The 27348-nt window shown below is 27.2% G+C and overlaps 2 protein-coding genes across 10 annotated transcripts in view; one reads left to right on the forward strand and one right to left on the reverse strand.

Annotated features, from left to right (window-relative positions):
* Positions 1–27348, reverse strand: part of LOC127288513 (protein cordon-bleu) — a 131624-nt gene that overhangs the window by 5641 nt on the left and 98635 nt on the right. For 8 of the 9 annotated variants that reach the window (XM_051315997.1, XM_051315998.1, XM_051315999.1 and 5 more), the window contains 7 exons: positions 12840–12980; positions 10375–10519; positions 8029–8115; positions 7016–7142; positions 3254–3874; positions 2653–3081; positions 167–1234 (listed from right to left, as the gene is read on the reverse strand). In XM_051315997.1, coding sequence (XP_051171954.1) covers positions 167–1234; positions 2653–3081; positions 3254–3874; positions 7016–7142; positions 8029–8115; positions 10375–10519; positions 12840–12980 — 2618 coding nt within the window. The remainder of the gene's footprint in view (positions 1–166; positions 1235–2652; positions 3082–3253; positions 3875–7015; positions 7143–8028; positions 8116–10374; positions 10520–12839; positions 12981–27348) is intronic. The other variant, XM_051316005.1, reaches the window with a different exon arrangement.
* LOC127288524 (NADH dehydrogenase [ubiquinone] 1 alpha subcomplex subunit 10, mitochondrial) overlaps positions 23956–27348 on the forward strand; it is a 132217-nt gene continuing 128824 nt past the window's right edge. The window contains exon 1 of the mRNA XM_051316022.1: positions 23956–23971. The gene's annotated coding sequence lies outside the window, so the exon portion shown is untranslated. The remainder of the gene's footprint in view (positions 23972–27348) is intronic.

A 27348-nucleotide genomic window follows, 5' to 3' on the forward strand; every position in this document is an offset into this window, starting at 1 on the left:
AAATACTTTACTATAAAAAAAAATGTTATAGTTTTACTTTAATTTACGTAATTTAAAATATTTTTTAATATTACAAACTTGTTGAAACAAAAAATATATAAATATAATTTACGTAAATTAGAGCAAAAAAAAATTTATATATTGTTAGTAAAGCAGCGACATGCACCTGTATTCTGTGAAAGTTGCACTTGCTTCACATCCTCTTTTAACTTCTCCAAAATTCGTTGACAATCCAAATCTTTATCAGAAAATTGAAATCGCAATTCTTCTGTCTTGTGAGTGGAATTATTTTCACCTTCAGTCTTATTGAAATTGTTCGATGTTGGTGATGATAAATCGGTAATATTATTTGAGAAATTTGTGTTGAGTGCACACTTAAAATCTTCAGCGTGTGATGTTAAATGCCTTCCAATTCTCTCGGGTGTATTTATCTCAAAATTACTCAATTCTGACTGACTTCTAAATATTTTTGTACGTTTATGAATCTGTTGCTCGTTATCAAATGATTTCCATGTTTTTCTATTATCATCATCATCATCCAAATCAACGGCATACTTTTCTCTCTCTGTTTTCTCAATTAATCCAGTTTTATCAGTTTGTGATTTGTTTACAGTATCATTATTTGAATAATGATTAGAAATCTCTAAATCTTGGTCGTTTAAATCGATACAATCAAAATGATCACATTTTGGAATTGTTGAGATTATTTTACATGAACGCCTTTTTAAATCACTATCATTGACATGTGTTTCACAATTAACGATTGTTGTTGATTTAATTGTGATTATATTTTTATCTTTTGATTCATAAATATTGTCATCATTTTGGTTTAATAATTCACTTGTTTGATTTTTCTCTAATTCGAGAATATTTATTTTATCTGATTTTTGTTCTTTAATTTCATCACTGGATTCACTATTAATTAGGGAATTTTGTTTTTTTAGTGAATTATTATTTTCTGTATGATCTTGATCGTTTTTCTCATTTTCGAGTAATAGTTCCGTTTCAGTAAGGAGAGAATTATTTAAAACATCATCCAAGCTTTTTATACTGTTAGCGACTGATTGTTCAAATGCAACTAGTTCAGGTGAGTTTGTTTGAGATAAGAAGCGTTGATGTTCTTCTGATAATGGAGAAGTAGGAGCTTTGCGTTTTGGAATTCCGGATAAGACTGGCTCTATGGTGTTCGATTTAATAAGCTTACGTGGCTTGGGTGTTGGACAGTATTCTGCGACTAATTTTATGAAAAAAAACCACCACCAAAAAATAAATTAGAAAATAAAAGTGAAAATTAGTGCTAAGTGCGAAGGGAGTTTTGGTACTCAATAAGCAAACTAAATTTCTAAATTACACTTTGGCAAGCAATGAATAATTTTTTCAAAAAATCATTTCTAAATTTTACAAAATAAGAATTTATCTTAATTTTTTTTTTATATAATTTTTTATACTTTTTTTGTTTATACATAAGTCAATATACTTTGAAATTGAAACGAGTGAATTAAACAAATTCTTCAACTCTATTTTCAAGAATTGAATTTAAATTTAATAGAAATTGATTCCAATTTTTGTTGGACTCTTCTCGACTTACTAAACCAGGTGGAGGTGGTTCTAAAATACTTAATTTTTTTTCCATTTCATTTTTATTATCCGAATAATGATTAATAATTGGAAGTGATGGTAGTTTATCAATTTCATTTGGTATCGAATCCATGGGTCCAATTTGAATGTCTTCGGGTTTTGTGGAAATAGCAAAAATTTGCAATTTACTGAGAGGCGGTGGTGTAAAATCAATTTCACAATCAATTGAATCCAATGAATTGTAATTAAATTCTTTTTCATTTGTTGAAATAATTGGATTTTTATAGCAATCTGTCATTCTATAGGCACCTAATTTTGGAACTAATTCAGATTTTGAATTTAATCGAGAAGAAAAACTTCTTGACAGTAAAAATTGTGGTTGCTCGAAATTAGTGATTTTTGTGTCTTTTAATTTTGAATTTTGAAAACTCATACTGTACTTTAAATTTTTTTTTGAATATTTTTTTTCACTGATATAATTTCCAATAATGGGTTCCAAAATTCGGCATTCGGGCATATTTTCCAAATGACATTCAATGTCGTCTAGATGGGAAATTGTGGGAATTTTCACAAGTTTTTCTCGTGAGAATTTGCCGTCATAAGATTTTAAAATTGATTTTTCATCTGTTATATTAAGTGGTGTTTGAATTCGATTAAAACTCGATGTTCGAGAACAGTTTTTAATTTCTGGATTTAATTTTCCATTGGGATTATTGTTAACGAAACTTTGTGATTTTTGTAATTTTTTGTCGCAATTTATTTTTAAGTTTTGAGAAGAGTCAATTTTGACAATTGGTTTCACAAATCCTACAGCACGATTGGAATCAAAAATTTCTGAACATTTTGGAATTTTATTTTTATTTTGTAAAATTTCGTGTTTGTAACAATAATTTTCGATTTTTGAGTGTAATTTCGATTTTTCTGATTCAAACATACTGTGGGATATGGATGAATGGTGATGTTCAATTTCTTCACTCGGCTCAACTTCAAGTACATTTTCGAATGAATTTCTAGATACAAAACTGTAAGAAGGAAAATTATTGTCTATACTATTGGGTCTGTGAACTAGCTTACCTCTTTTTACTACTTTAACGTTGGCAACTACAGGTTTGTTTGCACTCGTTACTACAGGTTCGGTGTTTAAAACTGGTTTTGAGTGGTTCGCATCCTCTTTAGATGAAGTTTCTGGTTTTTCCTTCGATTCGGCAATCTTCTCTGATGCTTCTCGTGTTGGCCAGTTGTTCTTATCATTGGTTAGTGATTTTGAATTTGAAATAAGTTTTGACAATGTGAAAACACCGATGTCCGAATTGGCTTTACAGTGGACTGCAATGTCTGAATTTGCTTTCGATGATGTTGCAATGTCAGATGATGGTTTTGATAGTTCCATGTCCGATGTTAGGGATTCTTCTGAATCGACAATACATTCGAGGGCTTGGCTTGATATTGCTGATGGTAATTTTGCTATTGGCGGCGGAGGCGCTGCTCTCTTTTTTCTTTGACCTGAAATCGGAAATTTTGAAATTAGATTTTGTAGGTGGAAATTCGAAAGAAAGGAGATTACTTACTTGAATTTGAATCTGTGGGCAGTGCAAAGAAATGTTTGTGCTGATTATGGATCACTATTTTTTAGATGTGATTTTTAAAAATTAGGTTAAAGATTTGTAAAACGTACCAGTAGAACTTAAAGAAGTGGTGCTAATTCCATGACTGAGTCCTCCGGAAGCAAGAGCCAAATTTCCTAAACTTTTACTAGCGTGCGAGGTTTGAGCAAGATTTCTAGGTGTATCTAATGTTTTCCCTCTTCTTGGAAGAGTTTCGGGCATTCTACCAGCTGATTCTGGATGATCACTCAATACTGATGCCTCATGATAACCAGAACTGTCACTACTGTTTCGACTGTGACTAATAACTATTTTTTCTTTTTCACTATTCTCTTCAATGACAGAAGTTGAAACTGGTGGTTTGGGAGCTGGTCTCCTTTTACGAAGTGGTCGTGGCGGTGGTGCCATTGGACTTGAACTTCTTCCAGTCTCGTCACTTCTTGCCGGTGAAACACTACGTTCACCAAGACTATCTGTACTTAAGGAATTTTCCTTTGATTTTTTAAACATAAAACCAAAAACACTTTGCTTTGCCTGCTGTCTTCTTCTCTCCTCTTGTTTTTGAAGTGCCATTATGTCTTGTGAACTGAGAGCTGCACTTATAACTCTTCCTTGTTTCGCGTATAGTGTCACTTCTTGTAGATGATAGTCTTGTAGAGAGAGTGACAGATCTAAAATTTCTTCCAGATTTGCTGCAAAAAAAAAAAAAACGAATTTTAGTTTTTAAATTTCATTAGGATCTCAAATTTTGTGAGATGATTTTCATTCTATTAATAATAATCTAAATCGATTGTCCTCCATTTGAATAAAAACTCAGAAGCAAAGCAAAATTTCAAGAAAATCGGATTTTGTCTCGTACATAATTGATAGGTTTCTGAAGTCTTACAAATGTAACAACTGTATCGTGTGACCGACTCTTAGAAACGAGACCAACTTGTTTTACAGAGAAATGACCACCGGAGATACCGCAGATTAAAAAGGGATAACTGCTCTGATGGAGCAACTAAAAAAAAAATCGATCAGATTAATACTAAAAAATATTTTTTCGAAAATTATTTCCTGCTAATTAGTGGATTTTTTTTTCGTATTTACTACTAAAAAAAAAAGAATTCTAAATTTCATTTCTAATCGCGTGAATTGCAGTTGTGTAATCTATATAGGTATGCAATTCCGTCTTTGAGAGTTGTATTACAGACCTTGTTGCGGAATACAAATGCCGTCACTTGCGAAAGTCATCATCTAAATCCGGTGGTGATTTTACTTGAAACACACCAAATCCGTCTAATATGGGAAAAATTCTTCCCTTTCGAGAGTGAAAGTCTTATTTTCGTATTTTTACTATTTTATTGAAATTGCAATATTTGCAAGAAAGTTGAATATATTTGTCATTAGCGAAATATATTATTTACATACGTGCCTATGAATCAAATATTATATTACCGCGTAATTATTTTTATCGTTATTTCTTAAATTATATTTCTATTTTATAATCCCTATAATTCTATTTTATTACGTTTTTACATAATATTCGAAAGCATTTCAATTTTTCTTCCCTTATAATAAATCTTTATTTTACAAAAAAATAGTATTTATAAATATAATCTGATGATCGAAAATATTTTTTGATTTTTTTTTTTTTTTTAGAAAGTTAATAATTATAAATGCTTGTAAATATAAAAAAAGAGAAAATTAGAATCGGGAAAATGTAACATTAAAATGAGGACTGATTGAGTTAAATAATTTGATAAAAACCCAAGGTGAAATCAAAAGACATGAGTGTATGTCCATGACTTGGGAGACCGCAAATTGGATGATTTCCGATCCGACTCGATCATACATTCGCCACACATTACTTTCGCATTAAAATCCGGATAATGATCTCGAAACTAGTCGCTGCAATTACTCTTTTAAAATGCATATCAAACTCGCCAACGTAATATTGGGGCCAATAAAGTAATCTTAGGGCAATTTTATCCTTTATTTGTCAAGCAATTTTCAATTATATATTTCACTGTATATAAAATAACTTACGCACATATACTTCATTGATAACTACCTATGATTATTAACATTTAATATCAGGAATTAGATGAAAATTATTACTATCTCTATATTTGAAAATTTATAATTATTAGTTGAATATTGATAAAATGTTGAAAAAAATATTTGTAAAATCATTTTATGCGTGTGAAATATTAAGAATCGATTTTAAATTACACTGTGACCACGCCCAATCAAAAATTTACTAATGGCGCAGTACTGGCGCCAGAGTTGGCGTAACTTTGGGATGATAACATTTTACCAGTATTGGCTGCCAGAGTTGGCACCAGTACTGGTAACCACTACTGGTTCAGTACTGGCTGAGTACTGGTAGTTTTGTAATTTATTGTATACGAAAAAAAAAGCTTTAACTGCAACAGAGATAAGTTTCACTGCATTAGTGAAATCTCTGCTCCAGGCAATATACTTTTTTTTAGGAAAATGTGTGAAATTTTTAGTAACCCAACACAAATTAAATATTAATTGAATTAGTCAACTAACTAATTAATATTTTATTATATATAAAATCGAAAACACAAAGAATTTTTATTCTTTATTAAGTCTAATATATATTGCAAATTTTTATTTTAAAAAATCAAAAAATAAATATAAAAATATGTTTATTATAAAACCAAAGTTTTTATAATATATAAAAACAGTTCAGTAAAAATAAAAATGTTTATAAAATAATTATAATGTATATAATTATACAATTAGCTATTTAATTATTTTATTATTCACTTTAATTATTTGCATAAAATTAATTTTTGAAAAACTTTTTTAAGAAAATAAAAGTTGTTTTTTGATTTTTAACAAGTGTTGTCAAGAAAATTTTTTAAAATTTTAATTTAAAAAAATATAAATTTTTTATAAACAAATTTATTTATTTTTAGTTTGATCGTTTAAACAATTTTTTGGTTTATTTTATATCTGAAAACAAAAAAACTTGCAAAATGTTTTGCAATTAGTCTCAGGAAACTTTTTGTTTAAATAATTTTACCCACAAAAAAGCAAAATAAAATACCTTTTAATTTTTAAAAATAAAATCAAAGTGAAAAAATTTTTATAAACAAAATATTTAAACAAAAAGATTTATCAGGTTCACTCTAGAACTTTTTGTAAACTAGTATTAATCAAAAAGAAAATCTATTTGAGCCAGTACTGGCCCAATATTTGCTCAGTTGTGGTTTGTCAGTAATGGGAGGGTGGTACTGCACCAGTACTGATACAATGAAAATACCAGTACTGGTTCAGTACAGACTAACCAGCCTCGGCAGCCAATACTGAACCAGTACTGCGCCAGTAGTTAACTTTGGTATAATACTGAAATTTTTGGTTGGGCGGTTTAGTTTACAAAACTTGTTTAGCAAATCAATCCACCAAATCGGGATTCTACTGTATTTACTACTTTAAATTTACTTTAAATTATTTTAAATTTCATAAAAGTATACAAACTTTTAATTTTACTGTACATTTTTATTAGAAAGTAAATTTATTTTCCTTTACTTTAAATTTCATAAAAGTATTACAATACTTTCAGTTTAATAATAAAGTGGTTGAATATAATGAAGAAAACTATTAATTATCTAGTTAATAATAATAATAATAATAATAATAATTGTCTTTCGGTGGAAAAGAGATAAAAGCATGAGAGAACGATAAATCATTATTTTTTATTATTTTTATTTATTCGTAAAAGAATAATTGAAGACTGTATGTATATGTGATTTCACACGCAATAATCAACAGTTAAACGAATCATTAGTTTTGGTTTTTTTTTTTTCAATACTCACCAGGATGACGAAGCTCGTACTTCTTAATGTCTAGATTTTTCTCGCGGCACACTTCCTCGAGAATATCTCCTAAGTTCATTTTTGGACTCACTCTTGAAACGTACAATTGATTTCTTGGTAGATGAACCTAAAAAATTATTATTATCATTATTATTACTATTTATAGTAATTTAATGTATTTATAAATTTTTGGAATCAGAATTATAATAATATAATTATTTATAGTTAGTTCATATAAATTATTTATCACAGCAACTACATTGAAAAAAAATTTATTTGATTCAAATAATTGGTTACTTGACTATTATCAAATATAAATTTTATTTGAACCAAATAATTTTTATTTGAACAATTTCTGTATTTAAAACAAATACAATTTAATTGACTTGACTCAAATAATAATTATTCAATACAAATAAATATTTATTTGATAATAGTCAAGTAAGTGATTCTTTGAATCAAATACATTTTTTTCTATGTAAGGGATTTTTAATTTTTTAAATAATAAAGTTTGAAAAAAAGGCATTGAAATTAAATAAGGATATTAATGAAATATCGATATAGTATTTTCATTTAATAGCAATATTTTAGTTAACATGAAAAAAAAATACGGAAAAGAAATTCGAACAAAAATTTTATTTATGGTTATAAAAGTTGAAATGTTTTCGATTGAGAAACAATTTAAGAGACAGCATAATTTTTTGATTTGTCATTAAAGCAATAAAAGTCGACAAAAAAAACGGCAATCAGTGATCAAATTGCATAAGTAGTATATAACGATTGAAGAGAATGAAAAAAATAGTAATAATTAATAAAATAGAAGGATCAGCGCGGTTAATGAAATCATGACGCAAAAGAAACGTAATCGTTTATTGATATTTTTTCAAACAAATTATTATGTGAGATTTTTTTTTTATATATTTTTTTGGTTAAATTAAATGAAGTATTTTTTTGCTGAGTAAAAATAATGTGAATTGAGTGTAGTTGGTTTTTTTTTGTAAGTCATCTCTCACCTGTAATCGAAAAGTTGTTTCAAATGGTTGGTTGGCTTGCCTCGTTTTACGGGATAAGAATGTTCCTTGCTTGGGAAGTAATTTAACCTGCGGATGAAAAGAAAGTGTCAATATTCGTGTTTTCAAATTGTCAAGTCACCCTCTCTTTTGAGTAATTTTCGCAGTCGTTTTACTGACCACTAACAATCGCGAGTATTTTTTCTTTTTCTTTTTTCATTCACTCATTCATTCTTTCATTCTCCTTTTTTCAAAACGGAGATTGTAGATATACAACTGTGCGCGACTGATGATAATGATGACAACTTTAATGACAGGAAAACGACTTTGAGAGATTCATCAGTGCATGGCAATTTTAATATCATCTTTGCTTATAGAACAGGAAGCTGAGAATCGATTCAGCAGAAGCTTTATATTTGACTTTTTATTGCAATTGAGAAAATTATTAGTTCTAGTCCTTTAATTTTACAAGTCACTGGCTTTTCAAGAACATTTATTTATGTATAGGAAAAATTGTTGTTTTAAGATTTTTTTATTTTAAAAATATTTTATTTGTTAATATTTTCAAACTTTATTTATTTTTGAAAGTTTTTTTTTTAAACGAAAAAGAACGTCTTAATAGTTTTTGACACATATAAAATTTAACATAATTTCTATTTTCTAGCTATACTGAAAAAAATGTTTTATTCAAATAATCGGTTACTTGATTAATTATCAAATAAATGTTTACTTGAACCAAATAATTTTTATTTCAATTAAGTAAATTGTATTTAAATCAATAATTTCTGTATTTGAGGCAAGTACAATTTTATTGAAATAATTACCATTTAATTAAATAATAATTACTTAATATAAATAAATAATTATTTAATACAAATAAATGATTATTTGATAATAATCAAGCAATTCTAGTTATTCTAGTTATTTCTGGTATCAAAATTGTAGTTATTTTAGTTATTTCTAGTATAAAAATTCTAGTTACTTTAGTTATTTCTAGTAACAGAATTCTAGTTATTCTAGTTATTTCTGGTACCAAAATTTTAGTTATTTTAGTTATTTCTAGAGCCAGAATTCTAGTTATTCTAGTTATTTCTGGTATCAAAATTGTAGTTATTTTAGTTATTTCTGGTGCCAGAATTCTATTTATTCCTAGTTTTAGAATTCTAGTTATCTCTGGTACCGAAATTTTAGTTATTTTAGTTATTTCTAGCGCCGTAATTCTAGTTATTTCTAGGGCCAGAATTCTAGTTATTTCTGGTACCAAAATTCTAGTTATTTTAGTTATATTTCTAGTGCCAGAATTCTAGTTATTTCTAGTACAAAAAGTTTAGTTATTTTAGTTATTTTTGGTACCAGAATTCTAGTTGTTTTAGTAATTTCTAGTACCAGAATTCTAGTTGTTTCAGTTATTTCTAGTACCACAACAATTCTAGTTATTTCTAGTTATTTTAGTTATTTTTCCCACTTGGAAAGATTCCCCGGAAAGTGCCCCCTGGAGGTTCTATCAGAATTTCGCCGGAACTTCCAACGGAGTTCCAAAGAATTTCCGATGGGATTCCGACGGAATTACATTGGAAGTTCCGGTGGAATTCTGATAGAACCTCCAGGGGGCACTTTCCGGGGAATCTTTCCAAGTTGGCTAGTACCAAAATATTTCTATTTGTTCTAGTACTAATTGAATACATTTTAATTGAAATAATTACCATTTAATTAAATAATAATTATTTAATACAAATAAATAATTATTTAAATAATAAAAATGATGATATCGATCAAGTAACCGATTATTTGAATCAAATAAATTTATTTTTCAGTGTACGTTGGCATATCTGTTAAATTGTTATTTAGTTTTGTATATTCATTGATAAATACTTTGTACCAAAGGGCATTGAGCCCGTAAATTTAATTAATAAATAAAATAATAAATATGGAAATTCATTCATAAATCGAGAATTGAATAAATTTTGTTTGTATATTTAAAATTAAGAAATTGTTTCTAAAATTAATGGTTCTTATATGAATATATATAATTTGACTCGCTGTTTCTCTATAACATTCATAAAAGAAGAAAGTATAAATTTATATAATTGATTGAAAATCATATATTCTATATAGTTATTTGTACAATATTTTATTATTTCATTAACTTTCTCATGATTTGGAAAATATGTTTTCTGCTTTTATTTTCACATTAAATTTTCTTGTAAAGTTGCGCATCCGTTGAATCGATTTTCTTGCTCGATTATAAGATAGAAGCGGGGATATGATGAATAGAAAATTTCTGAGGAAAAGAAAGAAATCGTGATTCTTGGTAAAGAGGATTTCCTAGTTGTTAACAATATATTTTACCTGAAGTGCATCAAGTGCTCCAATTGGTGTGTTAGGTTGATGAGGTAGAACCATACCCCGTTCGCCAATAGCTTGAAGGGTGTAACTGGAAGCAACCAATTTGTGAGCCGTTGCCACTTGTACAAGAAGGTCCATCATTGGTGTACTAGAGAGAAAAAAGATTAAAAAATTTATTGATCATTTTCATCGAAATGCAACCTAGTTATTTTATTAATAATATTTGTTGTTATTTCTGTTTTTTTTGTTGTTTACAAAACAAGTACAAATTTCAGTATATAAAATAATATAATTTGATGTAAATTCGGGTTAATTTTGTCTCTATATATGTATATTAATTTTTAATTCGAGACTAAAATTGTCCTCTTTCGTCACTAATTAAATTCAAAATGTCATATAAAATAATGACGTGACAATTATAATGTTTGCTTTGTTAATTATATGGCATTTTAAAAATAATTGGCTCCTAATTTAGTAAAAAGGTTTCAAGAAGAGGCACTTAAAAGATAATTTATTGTTTTTAGTATTTTATGATAGAAAACCTTAATTTTATTTATCTTTTTTAATTATTTCAAATTTCCTCAGAATTATGACGTTTTTTTTTAATTTAAAAATATAATAGAAAATTAGAGAACTAATTTTCTAAATTAGTTCAAATTTTTATTTAACAGATTACGAAATACAGTAATTACTATTTTTTTTTTGTTTTGCGTAAGATACCTAAATTTGTGGTCGTTGAAAATTGATCTTTAATTGTTTTAGTGTTAATATTTGTTCCTGGTTCTTTTTTTTTTTGTCATTTACGAATTTTTTCGTAACATTTATTAATTTTTTTTTTGTTGGTGAAATGTTTTCACCGTCAATTTGAGACGTAACCGTTAGACAAATGGAGCGTTTCACATCTTAAGTGAGAATTTGATTTATTTTCTTGATTCCTACTTTGTGAAATGTTTCTCGTTTGCTATGGACAATGTGGTCCGCTTAACGGTAGTATGCCGCATGATGGTTTATGGCAAAAAACGCCAATACCTTCCGCATAATTTGTTTCGATTTAGATAGAAAAATTTCTTCGTTTCTTCATTTTTGTCGCATGATAATAAAATTCGTTCTACTTTTACTTGAATTACATGGGTAAAAATGAATATTCTAATAGATTCTTCAAATATATATTTATAATAAATGTAATTTTCTTGTCAAATTAATAGCATGGACGTGTAACAAAAATTGATATTTAGAAAATTAATAATTAGTTTTCATGATGTTAAAAAAAAAAAAAAGTGGAAATGAAACATTTTCTGATATACTTTCAAAGGAAAGAGCTCGTTTGTGTGAAAGTCTTAAAAGTACGAAAAAATACATTAAAAGAAATGATTTAAGGTGAAAAAGATGTTCGTTTTGCGCTCGATTAAATTTCTCGTGTCCAGTACAAAGTAGAAAGTAATCTAATCCAAAGAATACGCAGTTTGAAGTTAATAATAATAAATTGTATACAGTGGTATCATTTTAGGCTAATTTCTTAAACGCGTTTAATTTTCCTTTTGTTCTTGAAGGCGCGAGCGCGCGCAAAAGGGGGAAAAAAGCGAAAGTACAAAATAATGAAGAGCATATTTTGTTAAACGGCACTGACAGTACAATTTTCTTTTACTGTAATCATTATTTATAATATACAAACCAGAGTGAAACACATACAATTCGTTGTTAAAATAATTAGGAAAAATTACCTGTCAGAAGTTTTTACAACAATAGTGTTTTTGTTTCTCTTCTCGTGCTACTCATAATGTGATTTTATTATTTTTGTATACTAACTAGAGTCGTTAAAATATCCTTTGTTTAGAGTATATAAAGATTTTAAATATATGAATTTAAATGGAAATTAAAAATTAATTTATGGTAATATAAGCGTTATGTAACTAAAAGGAAATGTGATATGGCGTAAATGAATATATATATATATATATATATATATAATATTTATAAACCATAATCTATAATATAAATAGAGTTGGTTTAAGAAAAGGCGTTTTTTTGGAATGGAGATCTGGTTTTATTGCTTAGTAGGACGAAGTACTGATATCAAGTGCAGCGAACCGTGGTCAAGGGATTACGTAAAAGGGAATCGACAGGTTGTGTATGCTCCGATGATCGTACACAGGTTATATTGGAATTAATTGTTCTCATTTCTTTGAACGCGTCAAAACCACATGCGGGAGAGAACATGAAATACAAAATAATACTGCGTTTCACCTGTTTAGGAGAAAAAAAAAATTCTCTAAAAACAAATCCTCATTTATTTCTTAAAATTCTGAGAAGCATTTTGTTTGGGTTTGTTTAATTTGGATATACGTTGTTTTCTGCTTGTTATGAAAAAAAATTCTATTTTGTAAAATTTCTCATTTACGAAAAGTTCAATCATTTTAGTTTCTTATTTGCAAGAAATATTCTTAGACAGTTTTTCAAAATTGACTAACCTTCTTTGAACTGTGACTCTTTGCGTTTGAACATTGTGATCTCTTGGCAGTTGGACCAGAAGCTCCATGCTTCCAGCCAACATATCTGCCGGAGTGTCCTCTGTCACGGTTAGAACCATGGCAGGTCTCTCCTCTCGACCCCTGAAACAAAAGAAAAAATTGTCTTAAAAAATTTGTTTTTTAAAATCATTTATGGAAATTTCTTATTAAATTAACCAGATTTTCTATTTCTAAGTGGAAACAGTAGTAAGGATATATTTAACATTTCATTCTAGTTACTTCTAGTATCGAAATTTTGGTCATTTGTACTAGAAATCTACTTATTTCAGTTATTTCTAGTACCAGAATTTGAATTATTCGAGTTATTTCTAGTATCAAAACTTTAGTTATTTCTAGTGCCGAAATTCTAGTTATTTTAGTTATTTCTAGAGCCAGAATTCTAGATCTTCTAGTTATTTCTGGTATCAAAATTGTAGTTATTTTAGTTATTTCTGGTGCCAGAATGCTATTTATTCCTAGTTTTAGAATTCTCGTTCTCTCTGGTACCGAAATTCTAGTTATTTTAATTATTTCTAGTGCCGAAATTCTAGTAATTTCGAGGGCCAGAATTTTAGTTATTTCTGGTATCAAAATTGTAGTTATTTTAGTTATTTCTAGGACCAGAATTCTAGTTATTCTAGTTATTTTTGGTATAAAAATTAAAGTTATTATAGTTATTTCTAGTGATAGAATTCTAGTTATTTCTGGTATCAAAATTGTAGTTATTTTAGTTATTTCTAGTGCCAGAATTCTATTTATTCCTAGTTTTAGAATTCTAGTTACCTCTGGTATCGAAATTCTAGTTATTTTAGTTATTTCTGTCGCCGTAATTCTAGTTATTTCTAGAGTCAGAATTCTAGTTATTTCTGGTATCAAAATTGTAGTTATTTTAGTTATTTCTAGGATCAGAATTTTAGTTATTCTAATTATTTTTGGTATAAAAATTGAAGTTATTATAGTTATTTCTAGTGATAGAATTCTAGTTATTTCTGGTATCAAAATTGTAGTTATTTTAGTTATTTCTGGTGCCAGAATTCTATTTATTCCTAGTTTTAGAATTCTAGTTATCTCTGGTACCGAAATTCTAGTTATTTTAGTTATTTCTATTGCCGTAATTCTAGTTATTTCTAGGGTCGGAATTCTAGTTATTTCTGGTATCAAAATTGTAGTTATTTCTAGGACCAGAATTCTAGTTATTCTAGTTGTTTTTGGTATTAAAATTGAAGTTATTATAGTTCTTTCTAGTGATAGAATTCTAGTTATTCTAGTTATTTCTAGTGCTGGAATTCTATTTATTTCTAGGAACAGAATTCTAGTTATTTCTGGTATCAAAATTATAATTATTTTAGTTATTTCTAGTGTCAGAATTCTAGTTATTCTAGTTATTTCTAGTCCCAAAATTCTAGTTATTCTAACAAGACATTTTTTTCACTTCAGTTATTAATGAATGACAACTTTTATCAACAATTTTTTTCTCTGATAATTTTCTTTTTCTACTGGTTAGCATGCATAATCTGAGAATTTCGTTTTATCGAAAAAATGTTATATTAACATATCGTGTATGTGTAATTTTTTTTTTTTTTGGTCAAGTTTTTCTTTTTTATTTTTTTGGTCAACGCATATTTCATAGATATTCCAAACAGATACATGCTCAAAATAATTGAAGTGATCCAAACACTTATTTGATTACTGTCGCAACGGTGACATTGGCAAGGATTGCCTGTCTTCATGTCACGTATATAACTTCAATGTCAACTGTTATCGTTGATATACAAAACTTGAATTTTAATGTGAAAAACCGGTTCGATGAGTATGGTCGTCTTCAATATATTTATGTACATATACGAGAGACTTTGGTCGAAAAATATTTTTTATAAGGTTGATAAGTTTCAAGATAAGGTTAACTAAAGAAACAAGTCCATTGGGATTAGAAATTTCTCGCTCTCTGTTTACCATCTTTACTCCCATGAGATTTCTTAAGCATTAATTAATGCACACATTTTATTGCATTGATCAACTTTCCACCTTGTTTTCATTTTTTTGTCTTGCTTTGCTTTTTTCAATATACTTATTGCATATTGAGAAAAACCTGTTAATTACCTCATGGAATAATAAATAAATAATTGAAAGAAAGATACATTTAAATGGCAATTTTAACCTTCTCTTTCAACTTTATAAGGATGCGTTTGATATATAATTATATAGTATTTCTAGGATTATTTGAAATTATCTATGCGAATGAATGGGACAGTTGATATCAATTTTTATAGGTGTCAATAGAGACATGGAAAGTTATTGTGAAAAAAAAATAATTGGATATTATTTTTTTATAGATACATTCTGTATGTGTAAGAAAAAAGCGTAGGTTCTTTATGGAAAATAAGTGTACTACCTTCAGTAAATGAAAATATTTAAGAAATTAATTAAATTTTACTAATTCAGAATCAAAAAGTTAATTAGCTAATTAATTAAATTTAACAAATTCAAATTAGTTATTTCTACTAATTCAGATTTAGAATGCTTATGGAAATTTCTTATATATTTTCTTTATTTTGTTTATATCGATTTAGATTATTAAAAATATAATTTTTTAAAATAGATATTTGGCATAAAATTGTACTTCAAAAAAAATATTAAATTAAATATTCTATTTTATGTACTAGCTTTTTAATGATAGAGTTCGAAGTAGAAAAGAAAATCTCGGTAAAAATATTTACACTCCAGGTCGTTTATATTAATTGTTACTCAATTGACAAGAGAAAAGGAACACATTGCAATTGGCACTACAATGGACTTGTAGTGTTAATTGTAATGTAAGCCAAACGGACGTTAGAAATAAAATTCAATTGAACTTTTTTTTTTGTTTAAGTAAAAATTTTATTTGTACTGAATACAATTTTATTTGCACTAAATAAAATTTTATTTGTACTAAATTACACTAAAAAAAGGGTTTGATATTGACAACCAAACGTTTGGTTGGTATTTAAGTAACCAAATTTTTTTAATTGAATCAACAAAATTTTGGTTGTCTCAATAAAACTTTAGTTAGGACAACAAAAATCCTTTTTTTTATAATTTTGGTTGTGTCAAACAAATTTTGATTGAGACAATTAAAATTTTGTTGATTGAACAAAAAAAATTTGTTTGCTTAAATACTAACCAAACGTTTGGTTGTCAATACCAAACCCTTTTTTCAGTGTAAATTTTTGATTTCAAAGAAAAAATTATTAGGCTCTGTGACAAATAAATTTTTATCTAATTTAAATAAATTTTATTTGTCTCAAAATAAAAAATATTTTTTCGTAGTTTTGAATTAAAATTTTCAAGTATAATAATCATTGAAGTTAAGGAAACATTTCAATATGAAAATAATAAAAATCTATTTCAATAGAAAATAGATAATATTGTTGCTCAATTGGAATCTTATTCGAACTCTCATCATGATCAATATTCTATAAAAATGTATGACTTTCATGCGAAAGTGAAATAACCGGGTATCAGATTCGCTTCAATTTATATGCAAATGCCGTTATAGTTATCAAGTTGCAACTATATAACTAAAGTTCATTAATGAAAATGAAAGAGTCTCATTAATCATTGGCACACTAATTGCCGATTCAGAATATATATATATATATATATATATATATGTGCGGTAAAATTTTATATTTTAGTTGAGCAATATAGATTATTTATTGGCATCTTATGTTTCATCGATAATTTAGAATACAAAAGACTCATTTTCAACTTAATTTTGGTTCGCAATAATGCTGTAGAACAGATCAATTATATTCTCAATTTTTACAATGTTGCGTTTATAATTTTATGTTATAATAAATGGACAATCAACCTTGATTTATATATTAATATATTTCTATATATTTTGTATATAATTTTGCATTTTTTAAATAATAAAGAAGGGCAAAAATTTTTTTCTTTTGTCTTGACTCAATTTTCTTTTGTAATTTTCCATTTGTATAAAATCTGTTTGTGCCAATGAGATCAGAATATTATAATTTTATACATTGTTAAAAATTTCTTTATATCAATTTGCATTTATAGTGTTGTGAAACGATTAAACCAAAACGACACTCCTATTTTCTGTGAATGTGTGTGTGCTTTTGCAAACACATCGTTATTATTTCCATTGTTGTACTCTCTGTCTCTCTTTGCCTATTTTGATTTTTATTTCATTTCTCTTTCTCCCCCACGTGTACCATTGTTTCAGGACTATATGCGGTATATACCGCATTGTTCCGCGCCATCCCTTTATTTATGGGACAGCATGTGAGATACAGTTTGTTTGAAAAAAAAAAAAAAATTCAACTTTTGGTTATACGGAAGATGAAAATCATGTTTCTTGTTATCTAAGCAAAGAATTTGTACATAATTTTTTTTTTTATTTTCTGCGCCAACATTTCTTGACAATAAATATAATGTTAAGGTGTATTTCATATTTTATTAACGTGTCATTATTTTCTCTCGTAAAATAATTGGAAATGTGAGAATCCTTTAATGTTTATAATTTTAAAAGTCTGTAATTGTATACTTTTACGATCGAAGCGAATACCATATATACAATGGGGTGATTGTGAATGGACTATAGGGTTTGGGATTGTATAAAGAAAATGTGATGTCATCGCTCGATTTCGTAAGACAAAGTTTGTATACGCTTCGAGACTTTTTCAATTGAGCCCGCATTTGTACACACGCAAGTTTTGCTTATTGAGCATTAAAAAAAAACTGCTTTATATCCACTTTCAAGCAAAGGGAATTTAGAAAATTTATTCTTTTTTTTTTATAATTAAAATATTCATCGGTGTTTTGTTCCAATAAATAAATTTTGGGACAGAAAAATATACAATAAAAATAAAATTATTTAGTACTGGTACCGCGATTTCAAAACGTTAAATATTTTCTTGTCGAAAAAAAATTTTTTATCACGAAAAACCCGTATATTTCTGGAAGCAGTCACGATTAAATGCAAATTTTCCTCGACTTGGTAGTTTTCAATTTTAATGTTCTAAAATTTATATAGAAGCGATTCTTTCAGAATTTTCTCGTGTAAATTGTGTCTTTTTTGCGTGTGCATGAGAAATGAAATCAGAGGGGATTACATAAGAAGTGTTTCTGCATCTTGGAGAAGCCCTTATGTAATTACATCGGAGTTTTTCAGACATGTGAGTTGTAATGAAGTCCCCCTCTCTCTCTTTTTCTTTCTTTCTTTCTTTCTTGTTAATTACGGTCTTTCAACCAAATAGCGTCTTTTAAAGAGTCCATATTGCTTCAGAGTGCCGAATAATTTTCTCAAAATAAGGGAAATTAAAATAATAAAAACTAAAATTAAATTATTAAAAAATAAAGAATATTTTGAAATTTTATATATTTTTAAATATAATTTTATTATATTGAACTTTATTAATTAACGAAATTTATTTTTTAACCTCGTTGATAATATGTAACTCTAAAAAAAAAAGTATTATTTTTCAGAATGTTAAAAAAAAATTTAATGTCAAATCTCATTTTATCGAACTTGCGAAATAACATCGTTTAGAAACAATAATAGTTTTCTATTATATTTCCACTACTATATTGTTTAGAAATAATGTCAATGAATAATTTTATGTTCTTATATACGTGAATTTTGTTATTGCATATATATATGTATTCTCAGTATATGGGGGAAAATCACATTGCCAAGAGGCAAATATATATATAATATTACGCAAAAATTATCGTTATCGAAAAATCATTGCGGAGATAATGATTAAATATTATTATATTTGTTAATAATACAGTCGATAAATCATTGCACCTGTGGAGGCTTCGTCATATGCGTGCGAGTCCACGTGATTCAAAATTGTTAAAATATGAAATTCTTGTTTTTTTCTATATCAGAAACTATTTTATTGCAATTTATGTATAACGATCGTGGTTAAATTGGTTGTAATCCTTTGAATATATTTTTTAAAAATGTGCATCCAATAATTAGGTTGTACATGATTATAACTGGTATATCAAACGATCAACAATAAAAGTTACGGTCTTGGCTATTTTATGATGGTTGAAGTGCTTCAATTTACTTTTGAACAACAAGTTGAAGACTAGTTCTCTCTCTCTCTCTATATTTCTGTTTAACACTTCCGCAATGGTAGATCATTTAATTTTTTTTTCTTAATTATAAGCCTGAACAACAACTTTCAAAATTTTTAATCAAACATCTAATATATAGAATGTGGAAAATTATTTCCGCAATATCTTAACAGATATCACTATCTAATCGTTTAGTTCTGTCTCGTTGTCCTTTTAATTTTATAGAATATGGTGTATAAGAAGGTTTTGTTATTTTTTTATGCTTCTCTCTTTTTATATAAGAATTCAGTTGGAAGAAGAATTTCAAATGTTGGATTTTTTTAAGGAGATATAAGCTGAATTCATCACGGCCATTATTTAGCCAATATTGGTGCCAATATTGTCTCAATATTGAGTAGAGAGTCTGTGCCAATATTGAACCACTATTGAGCCGAGATTCGGTACAATTTCAGAAAATTAAATTAAATTAATTAAATTTTTTAATTTAAAATTGGCGCCAATATTGGCCCAGTATTTAGACGAGATTCGATTTCAGAAAATTAGAATTATTCAGCATCCGTGCCAATATTGGCTCAATATTGATACGAGATTCGATCCAAATTTCAGCAATTTACAAGTACTAAGATTCTGTGCCAATATTTACCCACTAATGAGTCAAGATTAAATCAAATTTCAGCAAAATAGAATTACTGAAAATAAGAGCCAGTTTTGAACCAGTATTCTGACGATATTCAACCCCTTTTTGAAAAATTAGAATAGAGTTGGTGCCAGTATTGGCCCACTATTGGGCCAAAATTTAGTGCAATTTCAATAAATTCGTATTAACCAGAATCGGTGCTTATATTCGCTCAGTATTGTGACGAAATTCGGCCCAATTTTATCGAATTATAATTACTAAGAATCGTTGCCAATATTCGCCCAGTATTGAATTGAGTTTCAGTGCCAATATTGGCCCACTATTCAGCCGAGATTTGATCCAATTTCAGCAAGTTAGAATTACTGAAAATCGGTGCCAATATTGACCCACTATTGAGCTCATATACGGTCCATTTTTTTTTTTTTAGCAAATTACAATTACTGAGAATCGTTGCCAATATTGGCCCAGTATTGAGCCGAGATTTGGCCCAATTTCATCAAATTAGAATTACTGAAATTGGTGCCAATATTGGCCTAGTTTTTCGATGATTACAATTTTGACAAATTAAAATATTTGATAATAAGCGTAAATATTGGCACAGTAATGGGGCGATTTAAACGCCAGTGCTCTTCCACTTTTGGACCATCAACAGTCCTAGAAATTCGTTATTTTTTTTATAATTCTCTATTTTTATATTAGAATTCAGTTAGAATTTTAAAATTTACATTTTTTTGCCAGAGATCTAATTTATAATAAATTAGAAAAATTACTGAAAAATATTAATTAACAAGTTGAAAACGAGTTAGATTATAATTTATGTAAAAAATATTGTATTTTCATAGACAGAGATTTATTATTTTTATCATTTGTCAATGGTTTCGATTAGAGATAATTCTATAGAAAAAGAAATTTCTCCTTATACCAGGAACTGTTAATATATATATATATATATATATATACTATATGGTTAATTATTTTTATTATATTTTATTTCATTATAACGATATTTGTCGTCCAATTATAAAATTGATATAGTTATATATATATTATATATATTAATTGGCACTTCCCTTTTTGAAGTATAGAAAAAGAGCGGTTTGGTAAGATGGCACGCGAATTCGTTATAAACAACATTGGCACACGCTTTTATCTAAACAAGACTAATATTTAATACTTGTATACGCCTTCCTTGAGAACGAAAGATGAGAACAAGTTTCAAGGAATTCATTTTATCTAACAAATTATTACACGCCAATGTGTAATCCAATTTAGCTAATTAAAACTGACTTTTTTGTGTCTTGAATGAAAAAAGAAAAATCCGATTGTATACAATATATAATCTTATCGTAGTGTCAATTCTATATTATTTTTTTTTCAGTTAAAGGCACAAAAAAATATTTAAAATAAATTGTGAAATTAGAAAAATTAAAGAAATTTTCTATAGAAAACCGGTTAAATTGAAATAAATGTAATTTCAAGCATTGCTAATTTATAATTGAAGAAAATTGCTCTGATAAAGTTTTGACCAGATGAAAGATTGCTTTTCCGTTATCACGTATATTATAAATCCTATAAAGAAAAGTTAAGGCAAAAATTTCTTGAATTCCCAACATTACTGAATGTGCTAAATGATACGTAAAAGATAGATTCTCATCAACAGTTATAATGTATATACATAGATAACTATATAGATAAATTCACATTGATAATGAAATTATTTGTAATTTAAAATCCATTTTTACAGTTTTTCAAAGAAATTACATCTATAGAAATGTTTAGTGACAAATTACGAGAATTAAAGTGCAAAAATATATAATTATATTTTAATCATAACAGTAAATATTAATAATGGTTTTATAAATTATAATAAAGATTTTGATGATGATGAGAAATTAGGAAGAAATCATATATATATATAATATATAAAGAGAGATGAACTCGATCGTCATGGGAGAGCGTGTCGTGGACATTTACGCGAACACGTGCGCCTTGATTATAGAAATTTTCTTTGTATTTGTGTGCATGTAAATAATGTGTTTCTGTTTATATGTATATATATAAACTGTGTGAGATGAGATGTATACAGCTTGAGGCTTCGGCCTTCCTAAATTCCAGTATATCCCGTTACTCCACCTGTCCGGAAGTACCGCGAAATTATTGTCCATATATTCCATTGAAGGCACACGCCAGTAACTGACCAAACAAATTATTTCGGGCCATATAATCGCGTCTTGAATGGACTTCGCGCGAGAAACTTACGTATACATATATACATATAGAGTCGTTAAATGTTAAACAAACCCAGAACCTTAATTTAACATTCAATTAGGCTAATTTCTTTAATGGAACAATGATTAAATTCGTTATTTTCTATGTTTCATTGCACAAATCCATGTTATAGGTGATTCAAAATATTATTTTTTTTAATAATGGAAAAAATGATCGTTTTTCTCCCTAGTATTGAAAGAGGATACTTTACTCTCTAGGGGTAAAAATGACCGTTTTGCTCCCTAGTGTTTAAAAATCAACTTTACTCTCTAGCGGTAAAAATGACCGTTTTGCACCCTAGTATTTAAATAGCAAATATACTTTCTAGGAGTAGGAATGACTGTTTTGCTCCCTAGTGTAGAAAAAAGTAATTTTACTTACTAGAAGTAGAAACAAACGTTTTACTCCCTAGTGTAGCAAAAAAACAATTTTACTTACTAGAGGTAGAAATGAATGTTTTGCTCCCTAGTGTAGAAAAAAGCAATTTTACTCACTAGTGGTAGAAGTGGCCGTTTTGCTCTCTAATGTAGAAAAAAGCAGTTTTACTCACTAGAGGTTGAAATTACCGTTTTTCTCCCTAGTGTTTAAAATACAACTTTACTCACTAGAGGGAAAAATGACCGTTTTGCTTCCTAGTGTTTAAAAATCAATTTTACTCTGTAGCGGTAAAAATGACCGTTTTGCACCCTAGTATTTAAATAGCAACTATACTTTCTAGGAGTAGGAATTACTGTTTTGCTCCCTAGTGTAGAAAAATGTAATTTTACTTACTAGAAGTAGAAACAAATTTTTTACTCCCTAGTGTAGCAAAAAAAAACAATTTTACTTACTAGAGGAAGAAATGAACGTTTTGCTCCCTAGTGTAGAAAAAAGCAATTTTACTCACTAGAGGTAGAAATTACCGTTTTTCTGCCTAGTGTTTAAAATACAACTTTACTCACTAGAGGTAAAAGTGACCGTTTTGTTTACTAGTGTTTAAAATACAACTTTACTCACTAGGGGTAGAAATGACCGTTTTCTTTACTATATTCTAATTAGTGTTTCGTAACTTGTGTATAATAATAAATTACCTGCAGGAAGAGAATGCGAAAGAGGATGTTAGTTTTTTAAGGAAAAAAAAAATATTGAACGCTTCTTAAATAAAATTTTTGTCTTTCTACTTTTCCTTTTAATGACAATCTTGAGAATTGATAATAAAATAGAAGATACTTTTTCTTGAAAACGATAAAAATATATATGTGGTAATAATAATTATTATATTATAATTAAAATAATAATAAGAATAATAAAACAACAATAAAAAATTTTATGCGAATATAAAAATGAAATATAATGAGTAAATTAAAATTAAAAGGTGATTATTTTACTGTTTTTAAATTTCCCGAATAGTTTTCTACGCAATGCTATATAACGACACTACACTATGGCAAATTATACGTTTGTTAGTTGCGCCCTTGACTTGTTAAAAAAAAATATATACGAGCTCATCATTTGCGTTAAAAGAAAGAGACTACTATTAAAAATAACCGTATTAAAGGTTTTATTGATTCACAGACTTTGAAATAAAATAGTCATAGAAAAACGCTGATGCAAGAAAATTTTATCTTCTGATAGTAAACGCAATCACGAGCAATCATAATTAATATTTTATAGACACAACTGATTGTGAGGCAAATAATTAGAATAATAAAATGAAAATATTTCCCTTGATTAACAATATAAAACTTTAATTATACAAAATTAGTTTAAAAAAATATTTTCAAATGATTTTTTAAAATTATTTTTAATGAATTATTTATTATTTATTAATTAATAATTATTTTAATTAAATAATTAACTAATTTTTTTCTCATTATATAAGAAATGAAAAAAATAAAATTGAATACAAAATAAAAAGAGCAAAGTTATGCAAATATTTACAGAATTTTTTTTCATATACAAAAACATAAAAGTGTTCATTTATAACATAAGAATGGTATTTTTAAATTAATTAACAAAAAAAAAAAAATTGTTTGTTTGTTGCAGAATGCATTCCAATCCAATGGTTGCAGACTTGAGGACAGAGTATGGATTGAATATAGGAAGTGATATTCAGGTATTTTATATACATTTTATACATTACTTATGCAAGAGACGTTGATCGTAAAATTCTTTGCGAGAATGAAAAAAAGAAAATGCCCAATAAATAAGTTTATAACGAATATTATGAATTTTTATACATGAATATTATTACTCGACTGATGATTCTATGCCCGAGGGTTTGATTCGATTAACACGTTTATACCGTGAGGCAAAAAATTTTTTTTTGCAAATCTCTTTTTAATAATATAACGAACGAGTTTCTTTGCAAACTTTAATATTTTTTATGTTATATATTTTATAATATATTTTATTATATTAATTAATATGTTTTAATGTATTATAATTATTATATATTAATATAATAGAATTAACTAATATAATTAATTTATTTTAATACATTAACTTTAATAATACAATTAATGTAGGTATTTTAATTTTGAATTTTATTTTTTATTATTACTATAATAATGAATTAAAATATCTTCAAGAAAAAACAAAAAATGATTTAGAAAAATCATTTTCAAATATTTATTTAGTCAGACAATATGATTGTTGTTTTCAATTAAGTGAAAAGTTCGGTTTTTTTTCTATTCTGTTTTTCTTGATCATTTGAAAAGATTGATGTACGAATATTGACAGACTTTTCTTTATCGAAAGTTGATTGTTTTCACTTGACACGTAGTTGGTTGTTGAATCGACTTCTGATATATATCCACTGCAGCTTTCTATATAGACGTTTGACGGTTTCAAAAAAGAAGTGATCGCGAGAGTAGATTATTTTTTTTTTAACTTTCTCATTGTTCTCAAATTAAAGACACATCATCTTGTCGTATAAATAAATGAACAATGTGTGTAAATTGATTTTCACTTTAAACAAACGCTCCAAGGGATGGAATGAGTAAATTTTTGTCCAAAGAATTCTTCGATGGAAAAGAAGTCTCTTTAAAAAAAGAAAAGTAGGCTAATGACTCAGGGATTACTTAAATCGAATTGCAAGACTTTAATGGCGATATAAAAAATTTTTTACGTATCTTTTTTTTTTTACAAAAAGAAAACAATTCGCATAATATCATTTATCATTCAACGTCAAAAAGTAATTTTCATTCTTTTTTTTCTGTTCGTTCCTTTTGTATAAAAAAAGGGAAAATTTAACTGAATGCAAGTTATAGTAATTGGAAAATTCGTTTAATTATAAATTCATATTATAATTTGATTAATTATAAATTTTATATTATAATTCGATTAATTATAAATATTTTATTAAGGTGAGATTCAGTTAAATAATAATAATTATTATTATAATTTCTATATTTGTAGAGAATATTTAATAGAAAATTTCTTCCGGGAGGCAATTGTACCTTCTTTTTATTTGGTTCTTACGTCATTTGCTTTGAAATCTGATTTCTTTGACCAATTATGAATTGTTAATATTGTTGAGTGTATATCAGTAAAAAGTTAACATCCCAGTACTAAATCATTGAACTAGTTAACAGGCAAGAATTATTATGGCAAATAAAACTTGAGTACAACAATATATATATAGAGAGGCAATGAATGAACAAAAAGTACCATGTAACGGTTTTGTATATGAGGATAACACTGTTCTCATTCAGAAATTTCGGACATAAATTTCTTATCTTCTATGCATGGCACACTTTTTCAAACGATTGAGTCATTCCATTTATTAATTTATTATTTCTTCTTAAGTTATTTCCAAATGTACAGGCCTCGAATTGTATGATTTTTTCGACTTATTTTCTTTATTTAATAAAAACTAAAATTTTAGAAATTTTTTGTTCTCGCATTTGTTTCTTATTTAAAAAAAAAAAAAATAAATGCGTAGGTAATTATAAGAATTATAGTTGACTATATATCGTTTTACTCGAAGTTTGCTCGAGGCACCTGTCTGCTCTGTATATAAAAGTTCATTGAACGTTTCCTCGATTCTTTAAAAGAGTGTCGCGCAAAGTAATGAATTAAAGGTCATTCGTTCCAGGGTTAAAACACTTAACGAGAAAGTATCCTGTCGCAAAGGTATATAACCGCAGTCGCAATTTTTCTCGCACACAAATTTCTTTCGATGTGCGGTTATTTTTGTGGTTTATGTACATAAGTATTGTTCAGCAAAAAAAAAAAAAAAGAAAAAAGTTTTTACATTGATTCTTTTCTTTTTCCACTGGCGAAACTCTTTGACAGTTTTAAAATCATCATTCATTTATTTATTATTCTTAAAACATTAACACTCTCGATTTTTTTTTCTATTGATTTTAAAATATATGGAATTTTCTTAAGTAAACATTTTTTTTGTCTAATACTTTTTAAATGTTAATTTTAGAAAGTATATATGAACTTTCATTCAAAAAGTAGGGCTATACAACATTTTAAGTACTTTAAGCAACAAATGTTTAATCAAGTGTATTTTAGTCTACAACAAGTTTCTAATTAGGAAAAAAAAATTTTCAAGTCTGGTTTGGTGTGTGGTATTAATAGAAATTTTGAAATCGGAAAAAATGTACAACTGGAGAGAAATATTTTATTGGGGTTTATATTTGAGACACACAATTTATTTGAATCAAATAAAATTATATTTGTCTCTGTGCCTAATAAGTTTTTGTTTTAAACAAAAAAAAAATTTACAGTGGAACGTCGATTATCCGAACCGTAAAAAATTTTATCCGAACTTTTTGTGAAAATTATAAGGTATTAAAATAAGCTGCAACGCTTATTATTTTAATCCAATTTTGCTTATTTTAATCCATTTTGGTATTAAAATAAGCAAAATTGGATTAAAATAATATGCGTTGCAGCTTATTTTAATGCCTTTTAATTTTTTGTGCTTAAAATATATTTCTTATATTTTCGATTATAATATTATTATATAATATATTATAACTTTCGATTATCCGTACCCGGTCCTACCTAGGTTAATTCGGATAATCGAGGTCCCACTATATTTGGAACAATTAAAATTTCATTTAGCGCAAGTAAAATTTTTATTTAACTAAAATAAAATTAATTTGAAACAAATATTTATTTGGCTCTGAGAAAAATATATTTTTATCTGTCTCAAACAAAATGAAATTAACTTTTCTCTGGATGAATTTATAGTTTATGTTTATAGTTTAAAATTGTATATTTTTAACAAAAGAATAATTCCATTTTTTTTTTTTTGCTATACTCGGTTCATATTTCGGTAAACACGGTCATAGTACGGAACCAAGTACCGGAAATCCCGTAAGCACTCTCGTTTTGAAAGAAGTCTGACTCTAATCCGAGACACGCGCGAAGTGTTCCCATTAAAAAGATATATAAAAAAAGACACAATCCTTCAATGGAGAATTGAATGGAGTGTCCATTTAAAACACGTAGACTCGCGTGTTGTTGTTGTTG

This window comes from Leptopilina boulardi, unplaced genomic scaffold, assembly GCF_019393585.1.
Source record: "Leptopilina boulardi isolate dan_hultmark-lab unplaced genomic scaffold, ZJU_Lbou_2.1 LbouV2_392, whole genome shotgun sequence".
NCBI classification, from domain to species: Eukaryota; Metazoa; Arthropoda; class Insecta; order Hymenoptera; family Figitidae; genus Leptopilina; species Leptopilina boulardi.